This window comes from Suricata suricatta, chromosome 17 (genome assembly GCF_006229205.1).
Source record: "Suricata suricatta isolate VVHF042 chromosome 17, meerkat_22Aug2017_6uvM2_HiC, whole genome shotgun sequence".
Lineage (NCBI taxonomy): Eukaryota > Metazoa > Chordata > Mammalia > Carnivora > Herpestidae > Suricata > Suricata suricatta.
The window spans coordinates 10,912,282-10,935,333 of NC_043716.1; the positions used below are offsets into that span (position 1 = coordinate 10,912,282).

The 23,052-nt window shown below is 51.1% G+C and overlaps 1 protein-coding gene across 11 annotated transcripts in view; it reads left to right on the forward strand.

Annotated features, from left to right (window-relative positions):
• The first annotated feature begins 10,732 nt into the window (after window positions 1-10,732).
• Window positions 10,733-23,052, forward strand: part of PEMT (phosphatidylethanolamine N-methyltransferase) — an 82,321-nt gene continuing 70,001 nt past the window's right edge. For 2 of the 11 annotated variants that reach the window (XM_029928908.1, XM_029928915.1), the window contains exon 1: window positions 21,346-21,361. Coding sequence is in view for 6 of the 11 variants with exons in the window: in XM_029928920.1 (XP_029784780.1) it covers window positions 11,095-11,157 (63 nt within the window). In the remaining 5 variants the exon portion in view is untranslated. Of the gene's footprint in view, window positions 10,755-10,977; window positions 11,158-18,168; window positions 18,334-21,165; window positions 21,362-23,052 lie in introns of those variants that run through there. The other 9 variants (XM_029928912.1, XM_029928920.1, XM_029928919.1 and 6 more) reach the window with 9 other exon arrangements.

The window sequence follows — 23,052 nt, forward strand, 5'->3', positions numbered from 1 at the left end:
TGTGGAGCTTGAAATCATTATCCTGAATTCAAGAGCTTCATGCTCCACTGACTGAGCCACCCGGATACCTCCCCCCCCATAGTTTTTAAGTATATAGGAAGTCTGTATTTTCTGCTCACTTTCCCCAGAAAGCTAAAAGACTCTAAAGTGAGGTGGCCATGAAGAGTAGGAAAGCTGTAGGCTTGGGCCCTCTGGTGCCACCGGTAAGCTATGAGGAGTGGGGACCCAGCCCTGTGCATCTACCATTGTCACTGCCAGCCTGCACCTCCCTGGCCCCTCCACGGTGTCCCCCATCCTCTTTCTGAATGACTGAGCTTCCTGTCGGTCAGCAGACGCCACTTACAGAGAGCTGGTCAAAGGCAATAAACCCTTTGACCCTCCTGACAAGCCCACGAGGAATTAGGGGCTCAAGGAGGTGGGGACATCTGCCCAGGATCAATGAGTGGTTAAGTGGCAGAGCCTGGCTGGCACATCAGGAGTGTCTGGCCCCACTGTGCGCAGGAGAGGGTGAGGTGCTGTGGGTCAGTTCCCAGGCAGCCTCTGGACGGCAATGCCCCGAGTCTGGCGACCACACAGCCAGTGCCCTGAGACACAGATGCACACTCACACATACTGAAACGTGGACAGGTACTCCCCCCTGCACAGATCACACTGACACACACCCACTGGCACCAGACACAGGCCAACACACGGGGACACAGACCCCTCCCACTGAAACACAGTCACTCCCACGTGTGAACCAGACACACCCTCACACAGACGCTGAAGCACACTTGCATACCTGGAAACACGCACACGGACATGTACCTACACAGTGAGACCAGATGCATGCAACTCACACGCACAAACGCAGAAATACGGACCCAAACAGTAACACACTCCCTCACACTCAGCTCCGTGGCTGGGCTCCAGCCTGCGATTTGAAAGCGCTGGTTACCTAGGTCCTGGGCTGAAGAGGGGGGACAGGCTGGCTCTGAGTCTCCTGTGGCCTGTGGGTCACCTTGACCCGGCCGGGCCTCACCAGCAGGCACGTAGCCATCTGGTGCCCAGGCAGCCCACTGCAGATGCTCTCACTGGGGGGTGTACGGGTCAGGGAGGGGGCGACTCGGGGACGAGGGCAGAGTGCTCCTGGGGGCCCCTCCTCTTAACCTGGGGCCACGTCTCCTTCCAATTCGTTAACTTCAGACGTCACAGTCCTTGAGCGTGGAGGTTAGGGCTCCTTACTGAATCCTCATGGTCACAGCTAACGCTCAAAGCAGTGGCAGTGATAGTGGTAACGAATAGCATACATTTACTAAACACTTTCTATTCGCCAGGCACTGTGCCAAGAGCATTATCACCTTGATCCTCACAACAACCTATAAGATCAGTACTAGTATTGTACCATTATGCTGATGAGGACAGAGGTCTGCAGAGGCAAAACAACCTGCCCAAGGGGTCTCAGTACCCAGGTTGTATCAGTCAGCTCTTGCTATAATAATGGCTGCCTAACAAACCAGTCCGGACACAGGGGCTTATGGTGAGTGCTGATGCTCCTGCGGGGTGAGGGTAGGTTGGCTGGTCTGGTTTGCTCTGGGACCCAGGTTAAAGGGGAGGTGGTCACCCGGGTTTGTGCTTCGCATGGTAGGTCACCAGAGCACCAGAAGGCAAAGCAAATCACACAAGCACACTTGAGGGCTCTGTTTATTTATGCCCATTAGCCACTGCAAGCCACCGAGGCCCAAAGCCAATGGCGTGGGGAAGTCTGCTCCCCCCACAATGGGAGGGAAAGAGTGATGGTGAATATTTGCCGAGCGACAATTCAATCTCATGCTCAGGTTTAACTCCGAAACCTGGGCTCACCACCAGTGTGAGACACCGTCTGACTGTTGCTTAAGCTTTCTGGGCCTCACTTTTCTCATCTGTAAAATGAATTGTGTGCAGCACAAATGGGATGATGTAGGTCAAGTGCTTGGTACGAGGCCAGCACATAGTTAAGTCTGCAGTACGTAGGAGCTGTATTCCTAGCTGTTATCTCTAGCTGTTCTCAACTGGGGGCCACGACCCCCTTCTCAAAGCCATTTGGAAATGTTTGTGGGGTGTATTTCAAGGTGAGGGCTGGGGACACTCTGTGTTTGCAAGGCCAGCCCACATCGCAAAAAAAATTGTCCTAATCAAATGCCTAGCGCCCTCCTCCAGAAACCAGACAGACTCTAACCCTGGCACCTCCTGTTACAGATGGAGAGACTGAGGCCCGAGGAGGGGTGGAGGCTAGACCGGGAGGTGGCCTTGGGGTCCTCTGTAAATACAGCCAGTCAGTTTGCTGCTGGGATGCCACATTAACAAGGGTGCATGGCAGGCAGCAGGGGCCACTGGTGAGGGAGTGGGGTGACAGTTTTCTCGGGGGTGGCCCTCCAGAACCTGGCTGTGCCTGAGCTGCCCTCCTGAGCTGGGCTACAAAGCCCCAGCTTTATGAAAACAAGACTGTGCCAGTGGGCGGCGACAGACCAGTAGCCGAGAAGAAAGAACACAGTGGAACTCCGCACACTCTGCCGGGGAGAGGTCTGACGCTCAGTGATCACAGCTCATGCACTGGGATGGGCAGCGTGACATCACATCACGCCTGGGGGAGGATCGCAGCCGCACTTAGGTGATGTCTTGGCCCCCAGAGGCACAGCCTGTGGGGATGCGTGGGAGACAAAGCCCATCTGACGGGCATTCTGCAAAATACGCTGTGCTCTCCCAAAGCGTCAGTGCCGTGAAGGACAAGGTCAGGCGGAAGGCATACTCCACATTAAAGCCGGCCGAGGGCTCACGAGATCCTGCACCGGCGCCTGGATCAGATGAGAAAATGCGCCAGGAATGACGTTCTCAGCAAAGGGGTGAAATCCGAATGTGACCTATATGTTAGATACGCTCATGTGGCAACAGTAAACTTTCTGATTTGGGTCACAGTTTTGAGGTTTTGTAGGAGAATGCCTTTGTTCTAGGAAATAGCCACTGAAGTATATATCGGGGAAAAGCCTACAATTTACTTTCAAATAGTTCATAAAAAAATAATTATGGGGCACCTGGGTGGCTCAGTTGGTTAAGCATCCAACTTTAGCTCAGGTCATGATCTCATGGTTCATGAGTTCGAGTCCCGGGTCGGGCTCTATGCTGACAGCTCAGAGCCTGGAGCCTGCTTCAGATTCTGTGTCTCCCCCTCTCTCTGGCTTTCCCCTACTCATTCTCTCTCCCAAAAATAAACACTAAAAGAATAATTACATGTAAACAGACAAGGCAAATGCTGAGAAATGATAATAGGTAAACCTGGGTGAAGGGTATATGGGTATATTGCGTAATTCTTGCAAGGCTTTGGTGGGTTGGGAAATTTTCCAGGTAAAAAAGTTTTTAACCACTTAAAATGTACAACAGTCTGATTCATGTCATTAGAAGTTCAAGAGATTGTTAAAGAGTAAGGCTCACATGGGGCACCTGGATGGCTCAGTCGGTTAAGCGTCTGACTTTGGCTCCGGTCATGATCTCCTGGTTCATGAGTTTGAGCCCCACATCGGGCTCTGTGCTGACCGCTCAGAGCCTGGAGCTTGCTTCAGATTCTGTGTCTCCCTCTCTCTCTGACCTCCCTTTGCCCCCCACTCTCCGCCTGCTCACTCATGCTCTCTCTCTCAAAAATAAATAAATGTTAAAAAAAAAAGAGTAAGTCTCATGAGTTTTTTTGAAAAAAGGCACAGAAAGTGCATTGGTAAACACTATTCTAATCAAAAAGAAAAGCACATAGGAAAATGCCCAACATTGTAAACAGTGGGAGAAAAAAACCAAATTAAGGAAGGTATAACTATTCAACTATTAAATCAATGTAACCATGTTTGGAATAACACTCCTTGATGCGGGCAGGTCAGGGAAATGGAAACTTCACTTTGTGCAGAGGCACAAAGGTTTATTTATTTATTTTTTATTGAAGCATAGGTGACGCGCGAGGTCTTGTTAGTTTCGAGTGTACGACATGTGATTGGACAGGTCTGTCCGCTGCGCTGTGCTCACGGCCCGTGCAGCTACCGTCGGGCACGGTCCACTGCTATTGTTTTCAACACCATTGACTATAGTCCCTCGGCTGTGCCTTTTATCTCTGGAAGCCTGGTCCTCCCTCTCCCCTTCACCCCCTTTCACTCATCTCCGCCCCCCAGCTCCCTCTCCCCTCTGGAGACCATGGATTTGTTCTCTGTATTTATGGATGTTTCTGCTTCTTGTTTATTTGTCCATTTGTTTTGTTTTTTTAGATGCTGCGTATAAGTGAAATCATATGGCACTTGTCTTTGTCTGACTCATTTCACTTAGCGGAATACTTTCTAGGTCCATGCTTGTTGCTGCACATGGTGCAAAGGCACAAACCTTGGGAAAGCAGTTTGGCTCTCTGGATCCTTTGCTTCTGGGGTCAGTCCTAAGGAAATAATCCTACACCAGATGTCACACACTAAGATGACCCATGTGCCCCAAGAGGCAGCACCTTTGCTGAGGCCCCGCAATCCTTAATCCTGACTGATTTCCAGCCTCCTTCCTGGGCACACCCCTGCTGAGCATTTTCACATTATGGTAAAGAGCTGCTGATACCTTCCAGCATTTGGGGTCAGGACTGCCTATTCTGTACCCCTGGCAGCCCCTGTGGGTCCCCAACCCCCCCACTCTGCCCCGCCCCCGGACTCAGCATTGCTCAAGACTTTGCTCCACCCGCACTGTGTGTTTCTGGAATCCAGCCAATAAACGGGAACCGCCATCTTCTCCTAGAGTCCGGTCACTCGCCACACCTCGGCCACTGTCGCTTGATTGGGGTGGGTCACCTGACCCAAAAGTATCCTGCTCACACCCTCAGCCACTTTGATGGGCACCTGACCCATGTGGAACTAAATCGATCTCATTTCTATGGTTTATTATTATTTTTCTTTTGGCTTTTATTTTTAAATGTTTACTTTTATTTAATTTTGCAAGAGAGAGAGACAGAGCAGGGGAGCAGCAGAGACAGAGGGGGACAGAGGATCTGAAGCAGGCTCCATGCTGACAGCAGAGAGCCGGAGGCGGGGCTCAAACCCACAAACTGAAAGATCATACCTGGAGCTGAAGTCAGATGCTCAGCTGACTGAGCCACCCAGGCGCCCCTTTTAAGATTTTATTTTTAAGTAATTCACAGCCTGAAGACCAGAGTCACCAGCCAGGTGCCCCTCATCCTTGGGGTTTCAAAAACAAATGTACTATCTGATTTCCAAACACTGGGAGTTGTTTTGAGAATCTTCTGGCTTGATAGCTTAATCCCAGTGTGTAGGATAATAAACTACGTGATCTCAATCCCTTTAAATCTGTTGAGATTTGTTTTATGCCCCAGCATATGGCTTATTTTGGAAAATGTGTCCATGATCTTGAAAAGAATGTATGTTTTGCACTTGCTGGAAGGCCATTTTTTTTTTAAGTAGGCTCCACGCCCAACATGGGGCTTGAACTCTCGACCTTGGGGTGGAGTCCAATGTTCTACTGACTGAGCCCGCCAGGTACCCTGAGGGACATTTCTGAGGAGATCACGGTATAGAGTCGGTTCATCATGTTGTTCAAATAATGTAGCTCCACATGGTTTTTCCTGCTTTTTCCTCTCAGTTACCGAGAAAAACATTTTAACCCCCAACAAGATACCTTTATTATTTTCACCATCTAATTTTTTAAATTTATTTTTTTAAGGTTTATTTTTGAAAGAGAGAGACAGAGACAGAGCATGAGTGGGGAAGGGGCAGAGAGAGGGGGAAACACAGAATCAGAAGCAGGCTCCAGGCTCTGAGCTGTCAGCACAGAACCTGATGTGGGGCTTGAACTCACGAACTTTGAGATCATGACTTGAGCTGAAGTTGGACACTTAACCGAGCCACCCAGACGCCTCTATTTTCTTCATGTTATACTCTTTCTGATTTACCTTTTCCCGTGCTCTTCATTCCTTCGTCCGCCCTGGGCTTCAGACCGGGGTCATTTTCCTCCTACCTGCTGGTGGTGAATCCCTCTTAGGCTTGGTTTGTCTGAAAAGATCATTACTTTTTTTCCATTTTTTAGAAATGTTATATATATATTTTTTTACTTTTTTCACCCATTTACTTTTTGAAAGCTTATTTATTTTGAGCGAGAGACACAAAGCATGGGAGAGGGGGAGAGAGCAAGGGAGAGAGAGAACCCCAGGCAGGTTCTGTGCTATCAGCGGAGAGGCAGACATGGGGCTTGATCTCGAGAACCACGAGATGGTGACCTGAGCCCAGATCAAGAGTTGGAGGCTTAACTGACTGAGCCACCCAGGTGCCCCCTCTTTGTTTCCATTTTTGAGGGATGACTTCACCAGATTAAAATTCAGTTTTGGCCTTCCTTCACCCCTTGATTCATCTAGTAAATTTGATGAGTGACTGACAGGTGCTGGAGATACAGTGGTGGCCAAAGCAGGAAATGCCCTTGCTTTCCAAGAAGAGCAGGGAAGAGTGTGCCTGTCAGGGAAGAGGAGGTGCAAAGGCCCTGTGGCTGGAAGCAACTGAGAAGAGGTAGGTGTGGCTGGAATACTGAGAGCAAGAACGGGCGGGTAGGCTGCACTGGGCCAAACGGGATGTCGGGGGGCCATGGCGGGGAATATTGCCTTGCCTTAGTCCTTATAGGAGTAGTCAGGCTTTTTAGAGAAGATGAAGCTTTAAGTGTACCTTGCAGGGTGGATGTGATGAAAAGCAGCAGAGAAAGGAGCAGAAGCACGATGTGTTTTGAGCGCTGGATATGTGGGTAAGTGCTGACTCTGTGCTGGACCCTGTGCTGGGCTTTTTAGGTCATTTCCTCCATCCGAGGGAGGCAGGACTGCATAGTGCTAAAAGGCCAGGGGTGGCTTGGGGCTGGCTGGTTTGAAGCACGTCACCTGCTCAGCTGTCTGACTGTGGGCCAGTCCCTTCCCCAGAAGTTGGTTCCCTCATTTGGAAAAGTCAGAATAACACTCCCCGCGTGGCAGGGCAGTTCTGAGGCTTACGCTCAGCCTGCAACTTTGCAAGAGCTCCAAGAGCTGAGCTGTTTGTTTTAATAGGTAGAATTTTCTCTTCTGCTGAGCATCAGAGAGGGTAAGTCACTTGCCCCAGGCCCACAGCCTGAAGGCCGGGGGTGAGGTGGGGGAGGGGGACTTTTTACTTCGACTTCCTACTCAGAGATCCATCCCATCCCTCTCTGCTTTCCATGGGCGGGGTCACTGGGGTCCAGAGAAGTGGTTTGCCCAAGAACACCCCAAATTTGGGTGTGGTAGAACTATTCATTCATTCTTTACTGAGTGCCTGCTTTATGCCAGGCACGATCCAGATGCCACGGACAGAGTTACGTGTAAAAGAGATGAGAATCCCTATCCTTGTGAAGCTCACATTCAACTGAGGGAGACAGATACCGTGCAGGATAAATAAGTAAACTAAATCAGCTTGTTAGATGACGATAGGGGCAGTGGAGAGAAATAAAGTTGGGAAGAGGATAGAGAGTGGAGGGGAAGGTTGACATGTTCCTGGAGCAGAAAGGTGATACTTCACCTGAAGGAGGTGAGGGATGGAGCTATGAGGACATTGAGGGAACAGCATTCCAGGCAGAAGGCACAAGGCAGCGTGTGCAAAGGCCCTGAGGTTAGCGTGTGCCTGGGGTGTTCCAGGAACCACAGAGAGGCCAACATGAAGGCAGGGGTTGTCTGCTCTGTGGACGCTGAGGGATCAGGGAGGCCCCACTAGTACCCACTCCTCGCTGGCCTTCAATGGCTGGATTCAGGTGAGTCTCCTCCTGAGCCATAGGAGGTCACTGAGGGAGAGGCTCCTTTTTGAGCCTGGGGAGAAAGGGAGGATTTACTCATTACCGCTAGCACTGCCCTGCCCCAGCTCCCACCCTGGCTCTGGCCCAACTTGCTCCTCTCTGGTTTCTGGGTGCTCTTCAGGCAGAGTGGGGGCAACGGGGACTGAATGCAGGAGGGAGGTGTTGGGCATTGTGGCTATGACTCATTATTCTCCTTTATTTAGTTTTATTTATTTATTTTGAGAGAGAGTGTGTTCCTGTTGCGGGGGGGGGGGGGCGGCGGCGGGTGAGTCAGAGGGACAGAAAGCGAGAATCCCAATCAGGCTCTATGCTCAGTGAGGAGCCTGACGCAGAGGCTAGATCTGATGACCATGTGATCATGACCTGAGCAGAAATCAAGAGTAGGATGCTTAACTGACTAAGCCACCCAGACACCCCTACCGTGCTGGTGGGTTCTGGTGACCTCCAGTGCATTCCGCATACCCCTCCGGCTACCCCCACCGCCCCGCACCACCATCCCTGCCCCTGCCCCCCTCCCCCCCGGCTGTCTGTTCACGCTGGATTCTCACCCCCTGTCTTCCTAGGAACTCAGTGAGTCCCTGAGCTGGGCTGGCCCCAGACCCCAGCATGTCCGTGAGTGTTATGTGTGTGATCTTAACAGTGGAGTCTCAGTTATTTGCAGAAGAGGGGCACAAACATTTATTGAGAACTCACTGTGTGTTGGGCGCCTTTGTGCTTATTACCAACACTAATTCTTATTTCAGTCTTGCTCAAGAGATATTATACCTATTTTGTGAACAGTAAATAGATTCAGAGTAGGGAAAGGCTTAGGTTTTACCCAAAGTCACCCAATATTAGTAATAGAAGGCCATTTTAGTGATTGCTGGAGCCACGCAGCCAGATCCAATGCCAGTGGGGGGTAGGGAGAGGAGGGGGGCGGCCGTGAAGAAATGAAATGGCTTTTAGTTTTGCTCTCCTTTTGTAGCAAGTGTCCAGCTCCTGGCCAGCAAGGTCATCAGATGTTTGCCCTGGAGCCGACTAGGAGATGTTCTGTGATAAATGGCTTTCCATATCTGAGGAGTGACCAAGGGGGCAAAGGACATAACCCTGAGGGTGGAAAGGAACTCTCTTTGCTAAAACTTCAGGAAGGGTGGCTTTGGGTCTGAATCATAAACACACACACTGTTCAACAGTGGAACAGGCTACTTCGAGAAGTGATGAGTCTCCCATCACTTGGGGCATGCAAACAGAAGTGACTTTCCTATTTGCCCAGGGATGCTGAAAAAGGAATATTCCAGTGAGAGAGGTTGGCCTTGATTTCTGCAAGCTCTCAGACCTGGGAGTTTTCAAATGGTCAGGCAAAGACTTGTGCCCAAAACTATCTTGGGCAGGAGGCGTTTGATCTGCACAACCCCGATCACATTTGAAGCTGCAGCCTGGCTTCTCTATGCCTGGGTGTTTTCTTTCCAGAGAAGGTGGCAGGGGGTGGATTAGGGGTGGACGAGTGGATTTCTCTATTTGCATCAGCTCTGGTGTGACCTCTGACATTTACCTTTCTTTGTTCCCAGATAAAGCAAACACACACAGACAGAGTTTTCTAGCTTTCATAAAACAACCAGAGCAGCCAGGTAGGTCAGGAGAAAACTGGGGCTCTGGCCTAGTAGACACGTGGGAGGGGGAGGGGAAGGCCCTTAGGAGCACTCTGCTTTGGCGGGCTCCCCAGAAATGACTCTGGGTCCAGCAGGCCCTGCCTGGACACCCCGCAGAGGGGAGCCCTCCTGACTCTTGTAACTGGTCTGGAGGCAAACCAGCTTTTGAGCACCTGCTGGGTACTCAGCTCTGTTGCGGCTGGTGGTAATTAAGTACTTCACATGGTTCAGATCATGTGTGCCAAGTTTTACCAACATGTATTTCCCTTTTACTTCTGAGGAAACCGAAATTTGCCCACAGTTCTACAGCTAGTGTATGCCCCAAAGTCAGCATCTTCACCCTTCCTGTCTCGCTGGTGGGCTTGCCCCTCCTAAGGATGTGGTGAAGGTTGGGAGCACATGTGAAGCAGTCAGCACAGGGGCAATCACACAGTGGCTGCTCAGTGAATGCTCAAGACTGGTAGGCGCTCAGGGCTAAGGGGCAGAGAAGCAAGCCACTAAATCAGGAAGCAGCTGGCCTTGCAAAAATCCTGCCTGGGCTGGCAGCTCGCTGGGTGACTGCACAAATCTCTGGGAATCTACTTCCCTATTTACGGAACACCCGGCTACAGAAGGGGCTCTCTTGAACCTGACGGTCTAAAACCCCACATACTCTTCTAACCTGCTCCTCCCATTCTAGTGGTGCCCCATCCGCCACCACTGGATTCCTGAAGCACCCCTAGTTCTGTCCTGTCTCCTGGCCTTTGCACACACCCTCTCTTTCCGAATCTGTCCTGCCCTCAGACTTCACATGTCTTCACCTTCTCCTGTGTTCAGGCCTCCCTCAAGGGATTCTAACGCACTTTGGCTTGTTATCTGACCTAGCCCCCCAGTGTCTTTCCATCACAGAACTGATCCAAGTTATAATCCGTTATTCATGTTTTGTCTCTTCCGTTTGGACACAGTGAGGGCAGGGACCTGTGTTGTTCCCTGCTGTGCCCGCAGTACACAGACAAGTTCAGCAAGCACCCGGTGAGTGAAGGAGAGAATGAATGAACAAAGAAGTGGAGGAGGTGTCTCTGGCCGACCCAAAGAATTGGGAGGTCTCAAGGGGCGGGGGCCCAGGGTCCCGAGAAGCAGCCTCTGCTGGAAGCTACAGAATGTGCCCGTCCTGTGACGCCTCTGGACAAAAGCAAATCTCAGAAGAGGGTGGGGGACCCCGAGCCTGGGCCAAAGTCCAAGTCCGCAGGGGGCTGCGCAGGAAGCTACTTATACCTCGGCCTACAGCCGCCGCCTGCGAGCCCCACCGACAGCCAAGGACAGGAAGGCCAGGTCAGTTGCGGGCCGGGTGCGGGAGCGGGGACCTAAGGGCCTAGGCGGGAGCCGCCTCGGAACTGGCAGTCACTGCAGAGCACGACCCTGGGACCTGTAGCTCTGGGCTCCGCGAGATGCCGTCGCGAGCTCCAGGAAAGTGGCGTTTCGCGGGGACAGGGGACTACATTTCCCAGAAGGCCGTGAGAAGTTGGGGTCACAGGCAAAGAGTCCCGGGCGGCAGAGCTTCCCGGCACGACAAGCGGCTTCGGGGTGGGCGAGTTGGCGACCGCGAGGCCCGGGCGTTGGCTCTCTAGGGGCGGCCCGGCTGAGAGCATCTGGCCGCCCGGGAGCGGAGCCCATGAGCAGCTCGGTGGCGGCGCAGGACTGCTGCGGAGGCCTAGGCAATGTTGACTTCAGGCAGGTACTGAACGGCCGTGCAGCCGGGGAGGCGGGGACAGGGATCTGGCCGCCAACGGCGTCTTGCGGGCTCTGCGGCCGCCGCCTACGCCTCGTGGGCGGGGCCGCCCGTTACCAGGCAACAGGGGCGGGGCGCTCGCGTGTGCGCTTGTGAGAGAGGTATCGTGGATGTCACAGAGCGAGTTCCTGAGTGTGTGTGTGTGTGTGTGCGCGCGCGCGTCTCTGGGATTGTGTGGTCAGTCGCCCTAAGAGGGTGTGCCCTGAGTGTGAGTGTGTGGCACTGGGACTGGGCGTGGCAGCGTGTGAGGGAGCCCACGTAGGTGTGTTTGGGAGTATGCTTGGTGGCAGCACGTGGATGTGTGGGAGATGGGAGGCCCTCGCCACAGCTGCGTCCCCGCTCCCGGGGCAGGGGCCAGCTCTGCAGCGGAGGCAAGAGACAGCTTTGTGCCCTGGCTCCTCCACTCGCTGGCGCTGAGCCGGCTGCAGAGCATCGCCTCCTTTCCGGGTGGATGGGTGGCAAGAGTTTACAACCTTTCAGCGTCGTGCTAGGATGGGTGGGATGGGCCCTGCTGGCTGGACTCCCCCGTCCCTTTGCAAAGTCACAGGCCAGAGAGTTTGTTTTTTCCTTGTGTCGCTCCCCACGCTCCCCCTTCCAATGGCTGTTCCTCCCCGGGGCATTCCCTCCGATCAGAGCAGCTTCTTTCCCCACTTCCACCTGTTTCATTAGCCACCCTAGGCTGAGCCTGGGAGATCTGTCTCTGCCCCTAGGGGCCTTTTGTTAAAGCATTACCCCCCCCCCCCAAACTCACAGATACTGCCAGTCTTTGAGAGCTTTGAGAGACAATAAGCCTGGAAGCATAGAACCTTCACTGAAGGGGATAAAACTGGTCAATGTTTTAGAAAGTAGCTGGTGGAGAGGCGGGACTGAAATCCCTGGGTCTGTGAGGAGGTGACCTGCAATCTGAGACCCGAGTGATAAGCCAGGGCAGATGCTGTGGGTGGAGGGACAGCAGGGCAAAGGCCTTGAAGGGGGGAGTATTTGTTCATGTAACAAAGAGCGGGTGAGCATCTGTCCCTGAGAGAGTGCAGGATGACTTGAAGGGGGTAGGTGGCCTCACGAGGATGATGTTATCCCATGGAATCCTTATGCTCTTTTTTTTTAATGTTTATTTATTTTGGAGGGGAGGGGCAGAGAGAGAGGGAGATGCAGGCTCCAGGCTTTGAGCTGTTGGCACACAGCCCAGCGAGGAACTCATGAACAGTGAGATCATGACCTGAGCCACGCAGGTGCCCCCTTACACTCTTAAACTGTAAATGGCCATCCAGGGATCTCTGGGCCACCTGGGCAGTGGTGGGACTGGATTCTTGTTTTCGGCCATAGCAAGTGTTAGATGAAAAGGGAGTTTGGATGCCAGAGGGACCCTAGCAATGCCTGGCTTAGAGGGTGGATGCTTCCTGGATGAATGACTTCCGTGTGGAAGGGTGGTCACCATAACCTGAGGGGGGACGTCTGTGAGCCAGAGGCCACCGTGTGAGGGAGCAGCGGGCCCAGCGCAGGCCCAGTGGAATGTTAGGGTGCCACCGGGTAATCTGTGGAGGGCCTGTGTTCTAGACCTAGCTGCAGGGGTGAGGATCAGCCGCAGGAAGGGACCGTTAGCTGGGGGTGTGGGAAGGGCTTTTCTGCCCTCTCCCCTCCAGAGCTCGCTGGGACTGTGCGGTCAGAGAGAACGGGAGTGTTTCCAGGGACAGGTCAGTGTGACCTCAGCTGAATAAACTTCAGTTTTTTCCACTGCTGTTGATCCAGTTAAGCTTCCTGTTACCAAAGGATTTTTTTTTTCTTAAAAATGACAACAATAACACAACATTATTATGTATTTGTCTTGTGGTAGTTCTCCTCCTTCAATCAAAATCTCTGTTTTTTTTTAAATATTTATTTTTTATTTATTTTGAGGGGGGAGAGGCAGAGCGAGAGAGGGAGAGAGAGAATCCCAAACAGGTTCCAAACTCAGCACGGAGCCCAGTGCGGGGTTCGATCCCATGACCCTGGGATCATGACCTGAGCCGAAATCAAGAGTTGGACACTCAACAGACTGAGACACTCAGGCACCGCCCCGCCAAATCTCTGGTTTTAAAAGATGGCAGACTGTCTCTGGCCCAAGTGGGCACCAAGGTTTCTCTTCATTCCATGGGCATCTATGTTAGCCCAGCACCATCGGATAGAAATAAAATATGTCCTGTTTGTTATTTAAGCTTGTCTAAGGGGCATCTGGGTGGCTCAGTTGGTTAAGGGTCTGACTTCAGCTCAGGTCATGATTTTGAAGTTCATGGGTTCAAGCCCTGCATCGGGCTCTGTGGTGCCAGCTTGGAGCCTGGGGTCTGCTTCAGATTCTGGCTCCCTCTCTCTCTGCTCCTCCCCTGTTCACACACACTCTCTTTCTCTCTTCCAAAAACAAGATAAACACTAAAAAAAACCTTGTCTAGTAGCCACATTTTAAAAACTAAAAAGAGGGGAACCTGGGTGACTCAGTTAAGTGCCTGACTCTTGATTTTCAACTCAGGTCATGAGCTCATGGTTTGTGAGTTCGAGCCCCGTTTCGGGCTCTGTGCTGACAGTGCAGAGCCTGCATGGGATTCTCTCTCCCTCTCTCTCTGCCCCTCCCGCACTAGTGTTCCTTTCTCTTTCTCAAAATAAATAAACTTAAAAAGTGAAAATAAAAAGAAATCGGTGACATTACTTTTGACAGGTTATTTTACTTAGCCTAATATATGAAAATATGATTTCCTCATGTGACACATGACAAGTTCTCAATAGCCACATGTGACAGGTGGCTACCTGTTTGACAGGACAGGGCAGCCCTGGGGTACGATGCTCTTAAGCAGCTATCTTTTGTGCCTGCTCCAGCCGGTACAAAATATTGGTTTTGTTTTTAAGTTAAAACAATCTGCTCTCATGAGCAGATGGATGGTGTCACATAGTGTAGGGGTCGAGAGACGCACTTCAGTTTCTTGATCTGTAAAATGGGAATAACAGTTGTGCAGTCCCCATTTGCGATGCAGGAGCCTGGGTAAACCACTGGAGACAAAATCCCCTGGACAGATGTGGGGTGGCTTGCCTGCCTTTCAGGGAAGATGTTTGCCTGCCGTGCAGATTGTTTTTAGAAATCTTTTGGTGTTGGGGCACCCGAGTGGCTCCGTCATTGGAGCATCTGACTCCTGATTTCAGACCTGACCCAGGGTTGTGGGATCAAGCCCTGTGTTGGGCTCTGCGCTGAGTAGGGGGCCTGCTTAAGATATTCTCTCTCTCTCTCAGGGGGGCCTCGGTGGCTCAGTCGGTTAAGCATCTGACTCTTGGTCTCGGCTCAGGTCATGGTCTCGCAGTTTGTGAGTTCAAGCCCCACATCGTGCTTGGTGCTGTTAGGAGTCTGCTTGGGATTCCCCCTCTCTCTCTGCCCCTGCCCGACTCATGTATGCACTGTCAAAAATATTTTAGACATTTAAAAAAAGATTCTCTCTCCCTCTCATATAAAAAATATTTTAAAAATTCTTTTGATGCTATTACTTTATTTAAATACATATCAGTCCATTTTATTGGATGACTTATTTTGTGAAGTTCTCAAGGACATAATTTTTATCATCAGTGTTTTGGATCAGAGTCAAGACAGCAGTGTTGGGGGTTTTTTCTGCCCCTCATTGTAACCTTGGGCAAGTCACTTAAACTCACAGAATCTCAGTTTCTTTTGAGTCTGTTGAAATGATCATGTGACTTTTCCTTATTTGTCTGCTCATGTGGTGAATTACACTCATGTTTTGATTGTTGAACCAGCCCTGCATTCCTGGGATGACTCAGAATCCTGATGTGTTAATTCCTTTGTATATATTACTAGATTTTATTTGCTTCGTTTTATTGTTGAGGATTTTGGTGGCTATGTTCATGAGGAATATCGTTTGTGGTTTTCTTGTCATTTCTTCGTGTGCTTTTAGTATTAAAGGAATGCTGGCCTCATAGTGTGAGTCGTGAAATAGCCCCTCCTGTTCTGATTTCTGGGGGAAATTGTGTGGAATTGGTGTTATCACTTTCTTAAGTGTTGGTAGAATTCATTCGGTGAAACCGTCAGGGCCTGGAGCTTTCTGTTTTGGAAGGCTTTTAAATGTGAATTTATTTTCTCTAGTAGATACAGGGCTATATCTTGAGTGAATATTGTTGACTTACGTCTTTCCAAGATTGGACCATTTCATCTCAACTGTTGACTTGTAGGCATAAACAGTGGGGAGGACTGTGTTGTATTCTCCATAATGGTAATTTGTGTCTTTTTCTTCCCTTGGTCAATGGAACTAGAGGTATTTTTTCCCAAAGAACATGTTTTGAGTTTGATTTTTTCCCCGTGTTTTTCTATCTTTGGTTTGGTTGAATTTTGCTGTTATTTTTTCCTTTTGCTTGCTTTGGGTTTCATTTATTTCTCTTTCTCTGATTTCTTAAGGGTGAAGCATATGTTACCATTTTGAGCCTCTCCTTTTTCATCAGTATAACGCTTTTCTCTTAGCCCTCCAGCCTGCAATTTCTGATTGTATTTTCATTTTCGTTCAGTTCAAAATATGTTAAAATTTCCCTTCAGACTTCCCCTTTGACCATGGATCATTTGGAAGCGTGTTCTTTAGCAAATATCTGTCTATCACTGATTTCTAGTTTAATTCTGTTACGATTCAAGAGCATACTTTTATGCTTTCTGATTCTTTTAATTTATTAAGTTTTTTTTTAAGTTTACTTATTTATTTTGCGAGAGAGAGCACAAGTTGGGGAGGAACAGAGAAAGGAAGAGAAAGAGAATCCCAAGCAGGCTCCACACTGTCAGCGCAGAGCCTGAGCGATGAGATGATAACCTGAGCTGAAATCAGGAGTTGGATGCTTAACCAACTGAGCCACCCAGGGTGCCCCCTGATTCTTTTAAATTTAAGATTTTTTTTTTTTTACAGCCCAACCTGTGGTCTTTCTTGGTGAGTGTTTCTATGAGCCCGAGAAGAATGTGTCATTTTCTGTTACCTGGGATGCTCTATAAGCGTCAGTTAGGCCGAGGGGGTCCATGATATTGCTCAGGCCATCCCTGTCATTACTGATTTGATACCTACTTGCTCTCTCAGTTCTTTTTATTATTAAAAAATTTTTAATGTTTATTTATTTTTGAGAGAGAGAGAGAGAAAGAGACAGAGAGACAGAGACAGAGTGTGAGCAGGGGAGGGGCAGAAAGAGAGGGAGACACAGAGTCAGAAGCAGGCTCCGGCCTCAGCTGTCAGCACAGGGCCCTATATGGGGCTCGAACCCCCAAACCATGAGATCATGACCTGAGCTGAAGTCGGATGCTTAACTGACTGAGCCACCCAGGCGCCCCTTTGCTTTCTCAGTTTTGAGAGAGGAGTCACAAGGTCTCCAACTGTCTGTTTCATCTTTTATTTTATTTATTTATTTATTTATTTATTTTTAATGTTTTATTTTATTTGAGAGAGAGAGAGACACAGAGAGTGAGTGGGGGAGGAGCAAAGAGAGAGGGAGACTCAGAATCGGAAGCAAGGTCCAGGCTCTGAGCTGTCAGCCCAGAGCCTGATACGGAGCTCAAACCCACGAACGTGAGATCATGACCGGAGCTGAAGTCAGAGGCTTAACTGACTGAGCCACCCAGGCGCCCTGTTTCATCTTTTAGTTCTGTCGGTTTTTTCTTCATGTGTTAGCCTCAGTCTTTTAATCTGCAAGACGGGCATTCCTCAAAGTGTTGTTGCATGGACTGTATAACACAGTAATAATAATTAACATTGACCAAACTTTGCTAAGTGCCAGACACTGTGCTAAATGCTTTTCTCACATCGTCTCATTTAATCTTCCCATCAGTCTTGTGAAGGAGGTACCACTAGCATTCAAAGCTGATGGAGGGCAGGATGCCTGGGTGGCTCAGTCAGTTTAGTTTACTCTTGATTTTCTCCCCAGGTCATGACCTCATGATTTGTAAGGTTGAGTCCCCAGTGGGACTCTGTGCTAACAGCTTGGAGCCTGGTTGGGATTCTCTCTCTTCTCTCTGCCCCTCCCCCCACTCATGCATGTGCTCTCTTTCTCCCTCTCTCTCTCAAAAATAAATAAACATTTAAAAAAAAAAAAAAACAAAGTTTACTGGGGCACCGGGATGGCTCAGTCAATTGAGCATCTGACTTTTGATTTCTGTTCAGATCATGATCTCACAGGTTCATGGGATTGAGCCCCATATTAGGCTCTGCACTGAGAGTGCTTGGTATTCTTTCTCTCCCTCTTTCTCTTGGCCCAGCACACACTAGTTGAATGAAGAATGAATGAACACCCTCCCCTTCCTGAAAGCAGTTATGGATTTAGGGGAATCAGAGCAGCTGCTGGCTGTTACTTTTTGTTGTGGGATTGAGGAACACTTCACATGCCGGCTGGGGGCTACATTCCTTGGATCAGGGTCCTCTCTCCACCTTTTCCTTAGGATGCCTGTATTCCGGGAAGGCCTCTCTAGAAAGAGGTGAGAGGTCTGTCTGCCAGCAAACAGAGGGAGGGGACAGAAGAGCCTCAGCCTTCGAAGCACCCTCTGCACCTTGTACTCTGATGCTTGTTCTTTCCTCTGTCCAGAATGTAACCTTGGGGGCAAGGGACAGCCGTGTCACCCCTACTTCATCAAAGGGAAACCCTGGGCTGAGGCTGGTCACAGAAGGCCTGCCTGAGTGGTCCTTCCTGGAGGGTGGGCGTACCCTGACCCCAGCCCAGATTGTGAGCTGCCCGGAGACCTACTTCTGAGCCAGATGCCCCCCACACCCCATGCAGAGGAGCTAAAATGCGGTCGGGGGCCTGCCTGAATCAACTGAGAACGCCAGGGGCCTGCAGGGTCCCCTGGGAAAGGCAGCCCCCACTCTCACCCCATTCCTCCTGCCCTTTGCTGTCTGTGGTGTGTGGATCTCACTAGCGATCGATGTGACTTTGACTCTCTGGGCCTCTGCTGTTTGTTTGAATGTCACAATGTGACCCTGGGTGCTGTTGACCTGTGGCACATCCTTCCCTGAAGTGTCCTCAAAGCCTGCATGCAGTAAAGTGAAATTGCCATGAGCGGCTTCCTTGCTGACTCGTAGTGTTTCAGGAGCTGAGCCCATTCGTCCGTGACCTGCGTGGAGTTCTTCCGTGGTTTCGGTAGGTAGCGCCTCTCCTCTATTCAAATACAGAAGAAGACTGCATTCTGTGACCTTGGAGCGGGGTCCCATCCTTAGAGTACCTGGTAGCGAAAGCCAGGACTTCTGCTGCTTAATAAGGTTGGGGCAGGGAGGGGTGGGGTGCGGGAGCCTAGCCTTAGTCAAGGCAGCCACTCGTGTGCAGGGGTGACGGAGACACCAGGGATCCAGGACCCTCCTGATCTGCTCAAGTGTGACCCGGGTTATTTGTTCTTTTCTGCTGGTCCAGTTTTAGGAGGGAGATCTGCCCTTTCCAGTGTGTTTTGGGAAGTGACAACAATCAGGAAAGGACCTTCAGGTCTCTGGAGCGGGAAGCCAGGAGGGCCTCCCCTCTGCTGCCCCGAATATCCCAGCGGACCATTAGTCATTCTTTCCTGCTGAGCAGGCCCTTCTCCAGGCAACGCAGATCCCCCCTCTCAAGGTGACCGAGGTGACTGGCTGCTTCCCTCCAAGCAAGACATTTGACCCGAGGACACTGAGACCTGGGTGGGAGCGGAGGTTCCAGTTTTAACCAGTTCAGTCCTAACTGGGAAATCCTGCTTGACGTCACCTGCTGCCAGCTTCGGCAGGTGTTAGCTAGTTAACCTTTCAGTGCCTCAGTGTCTTTTCTCGACTTCAGCTCCCCCAAAGGGGGAAAGACACATATTTCTCCTGCTCATTCGCTGCATCTCTTTGGAAGCATTCAAGACAGAAAGCCCCCGTTTCTGTCGGGAACCCGGAAGGACTGGTGTGGTCCGGCCAAGGCCTGGCTCTGCTCCCTGCCTGTGATCTGGGGGCTTCTCTGAGCCTTTGGCTTTCTTGTCTGCAAAGTGGGCATTACAATAGTGCTTGTGGGGATGAGGCATGTGAACTTTAAATAAATGCTTCTTCATTTCATTATCTGGCATGGTCAAGTTTCTTGAAGGAGGTCTGAGTCCTCCAACAACCCCCACCCCCAGAGTAGGCTCTCCCTAGTAAATGCTTGGAAAGCCATTGAATTAAATCTTTAAAAATATCTGCAGCATTTCCAGAGGACATTGTTTCCCCCAAGGGCTCGGTGGGGAAATAGGGGACACAGTTCCCAGCTCCCAGCTAACTTTCCTCCCTGGGGAGGTGTAATTTACACAGTGAAATGCACAGACCTTAGTGCCCAGTTGGAAGGTCCGACATGGAAGCTGCTGGCTATCCAGGCTCCAGCTGAGAGGGGGAATATTTCCATCACCCCAGAAAGTTCCCTATGCTCCTCCCAGTCAGTGCCCCACCTTGCTTCCCAGGCAGTCACTCTCTAGGTGGCTGGGCCTTTCTAGGCCTGCCCTGAACCGTTGGTTCGGCTCTCTCCTGCTCGGTGTCCCCAGGCTGGGTTTCCAGTCGCAACCTGCCTGGCCATCATCTGCACCCTCTCTCCAGCTACGTGGGACTCTGCTCTGTACCTCATGCTTTACCCTCTTTCCTCTGGCTGGATCACGCTGGCGCGGGGTCAGCCCATGGGATGGGAGGCTCCACGCTGAGGACATACCAGGTTTCCTGGGACTTTGGGACTTCTTGTCCTCAGCCAGCCACTAGCTCGCAGCAAAAAGTGATGAGGAGCTGGGAATCCCAAGACAGGACAGGCTGCGTGGGCGCGGAGTGGGGCCCTGAGAATCAGGCCTACAGATAACTCAGTTTGCCTATCTGTGGAATGAGGATGCTCATGACGGTGGGGGGAGAGGGTTGGAGGGAGGACTGTGGGAGAGGATATTTTACGTCTCTCTGCTTTGTGAGAATACACCACCACCAACTGCACACCCTGCCTGTTGGTTTCCTCATTGTCACGAGCGAATGCTGCCTTACTGTGTCGGAGAGTAGGAGAACAGGCAGAGAGTTCTGGCGGAGAAGAATAGTGGCCCTAACAGGGAATCTGGCTAACAATGCAATCCTTGTCTGTCGCGTTGCTGTATAAATTCCCATGGGAAGTGTCTGCTCTGGTGAACGCTAGCCAGGGTGAAAAGCACATTTCACATGCCAGGTGTGCTGGCCCTGAGCTCCGCTGTGTGACGATTCAGAAGGTGAGCCTGGGTCTTAGAGGACCTGTTGTGGGTGGCTGTGGGTGGACAGGGGTGAGGACACCTCGCTTGTAGAGTTGATAAATGGGGTGAGTAGTATCTGGAGGGCACGATGGGTAGTGGAGTTCAGGGGGTCAGAGCTTCGGGACTCCTAGTATCTCCCCGGTGCTCCTCCCTATACACCCCCTCCGCCCCCGCCCCCGCCCCAGCTGTACACCCTACGTACGGCCTCACTCAGGGAGACTGACTATCTTGAAGAGATCCCATCCTGGGGTTCCTGAGAGCCCGAGAAAGCCCTACCCTGCCCCTGGTCGGGCCATCCCACCTCCCACCAATGCCTGTGAACACCGCTTGATTTCTCAGTGTAAAAAGTGCCACGAAAATGTTTCCGCAGCATAGTGTCTGGGTGGCTGGTGAATCTGTGGCCTCAGAAGCAGAGGGGGCTGCAGGTTGCTGCTGGCTGTCCACCTGCAGAATCTCCCTGGTGGCTGAGTGGGCAATTTCCTGCCTCCAGATCAAAGCCTAATGGGAGGGGATCGGAGTCCCAGGAGCACAGGCAGCTGAGCTGGAGGCCCCCTCAGGGATGTACCTTTAGCCCCTGCTTTTTACTCATGATGAAATGAGGGCCACCGTTCACTAGGTAAACACTATTTGTGCCTCTTGGAAGATACAGAGAGGGAGGGAAAAATGGCCCTTAGCCTGGAGGAATGATTATGATGTAGGGACAGATAACCAAATAATCATAATAGGGCACAAAAGAGAGTGCCATGGATGAAGTGAGAGGAGAGGCCCCCACTGGGTCTTGAGGGATGAATAGGAGTTTGCCTAGAGGTGTCAGAGGCATGGAGAGTATTTCAGACATGTGCAGACCCATCGTTGAAGGGTCTCGAGGATGAAGTTTGGTGTGAATGACAGGGCAGGGCAGGAAGGATGGCCGTGAGATGGATGCAGGGGGGTTCTCGCCTGTCAGTAAGTGCAGGGACGGGTGAGCCCAGGGCAGGGAGGAGCCCTGCGGTCCAGAGCATGGCAGGAAGTGAAGCATGGGGAGCTGAGGGGGGCTAGAGCGCCCCAGCCTGAGGACAGTGGGATCAATCCCGTCAGTGGAGAGATCAGAGTCATGGATGAGAAGAGGGAAGGAAAGGTCAATGGCAGGCCAGTCGTGGCTGGGTGTTGAGGGTTGAAATGGGGACCAGGGAGAAGAGGCAGTGAGGCAGGTGCTGCTCTGTAAGTGGTGTCACTGGTGGCCCCCCATGCCAGCTCTCCTTCCATCCCTGCCTGTCCCCGCCTCCCCGCCTCCCCATCATAGCCTCTCAGTGGGCGGAGTCTCCCAGGCCAGGTGCTTGATGAATGTTTCTTTTCACACAGAAGATAGGACACCCTTTGGTTCAGTGCCAGGTTTTAGAGGCTTCAGGGCTGAGGTGTATGTCTCCCTCTGGGGGTGGGGGCAGCCTGTTTTGAGGCCTGTTCTGGCTGTTTTGTTCTTTACGAGTGGCTCTGCCTCTCCGGGCGTGTACTCCAGGGCAACCTGGAATTTCCGTCGTGGCCTGAGGCTTCATGACGGTCACTCTGAGAGCTTGGTACTGGCGCAGGAGTCCTCTGACCTGGGACCAGACGGAGAAGGAAGCTGGAAGGCAGGGCGAGGGGTTGCCTGCCTGGTGGGTGCTGGCAGCGCCCAGGGGGCCCAGAGGTTGTGGTTGGCGTGGGGCCAGGCTGTGCTTCCAAAGTCACCCTTCTCTGTTCGCCGAGTGGTTTCTCCATCAGTAGTGCGCTCGTGTGCCCTGTGGCCGCTTTTTCCCTCAGTCACTTTATCCACATGTTCCCTTAGTGGTGCCTTTGTGGCTTTGTTGGCTCATTCATTTGGTTCATTCATTCTTTGCTCTGCCCTTGGCCTTATAGAGGTGAAGGTTTGCCCTTGACTGGAAAGGAGGTGCCGGGCCATATTTTCTGTGCTCAGTGACTTTCCAGAATCTTCCCACCGTCACATCTCGGGCACTGTCTGGATGGCACACTGAGTTATGCCAGGAGAGGGTGGCTTGGTGAAGCAAGAGTTGGAGTGGAGGGGGTGCTTGCCTGCCAGGTCTGGGTGACCTGGGGGGCCGGCCAGGTCAGGAGCATTGTCTATTCAATCCCCAAGAAAAGTAGAGACAGAGACATTCTTTGAAACGAGGACTGTTAGGATCCCCAGCGATGAGAAACAGAACAGAAAACGCCATCAAAGCTGACATGATGGCAACACTCTTACTTTGATGGACTTAGACTTATTTACAAATTAGACTCATTTTTACTTTGATTTGATGTAGAGAGTCACCATAATATTTTCAGCGTATTGGCCCTCAAGTCCTTTCTCAAAGGAGAAAGAAAAAGTACAAAGATTAATGCAGGAATCAGCCAATACTCACCACTCAAAATGTCAGAAGTGTCCTACTGTCTTTTTTTGGTTAAGTTTTTATTTATATATTTTGAGAGAGAAAGAGAGAGCATGAGCGGGGGAAAGAGAAAGGAAAAGAGAATCCCAAGCAGGCTCCACACCATCAGTGGAGAGCCCAGTGCGGGACTTGAACTCACAAACTGTGAGATCGTGACCTGAGTTGAAATCAAGAGCTGGACTCCGCTGACTGAGCCACCCAGGCGCCTCTATCTTTTTTTTTTGGGGGAAGAAA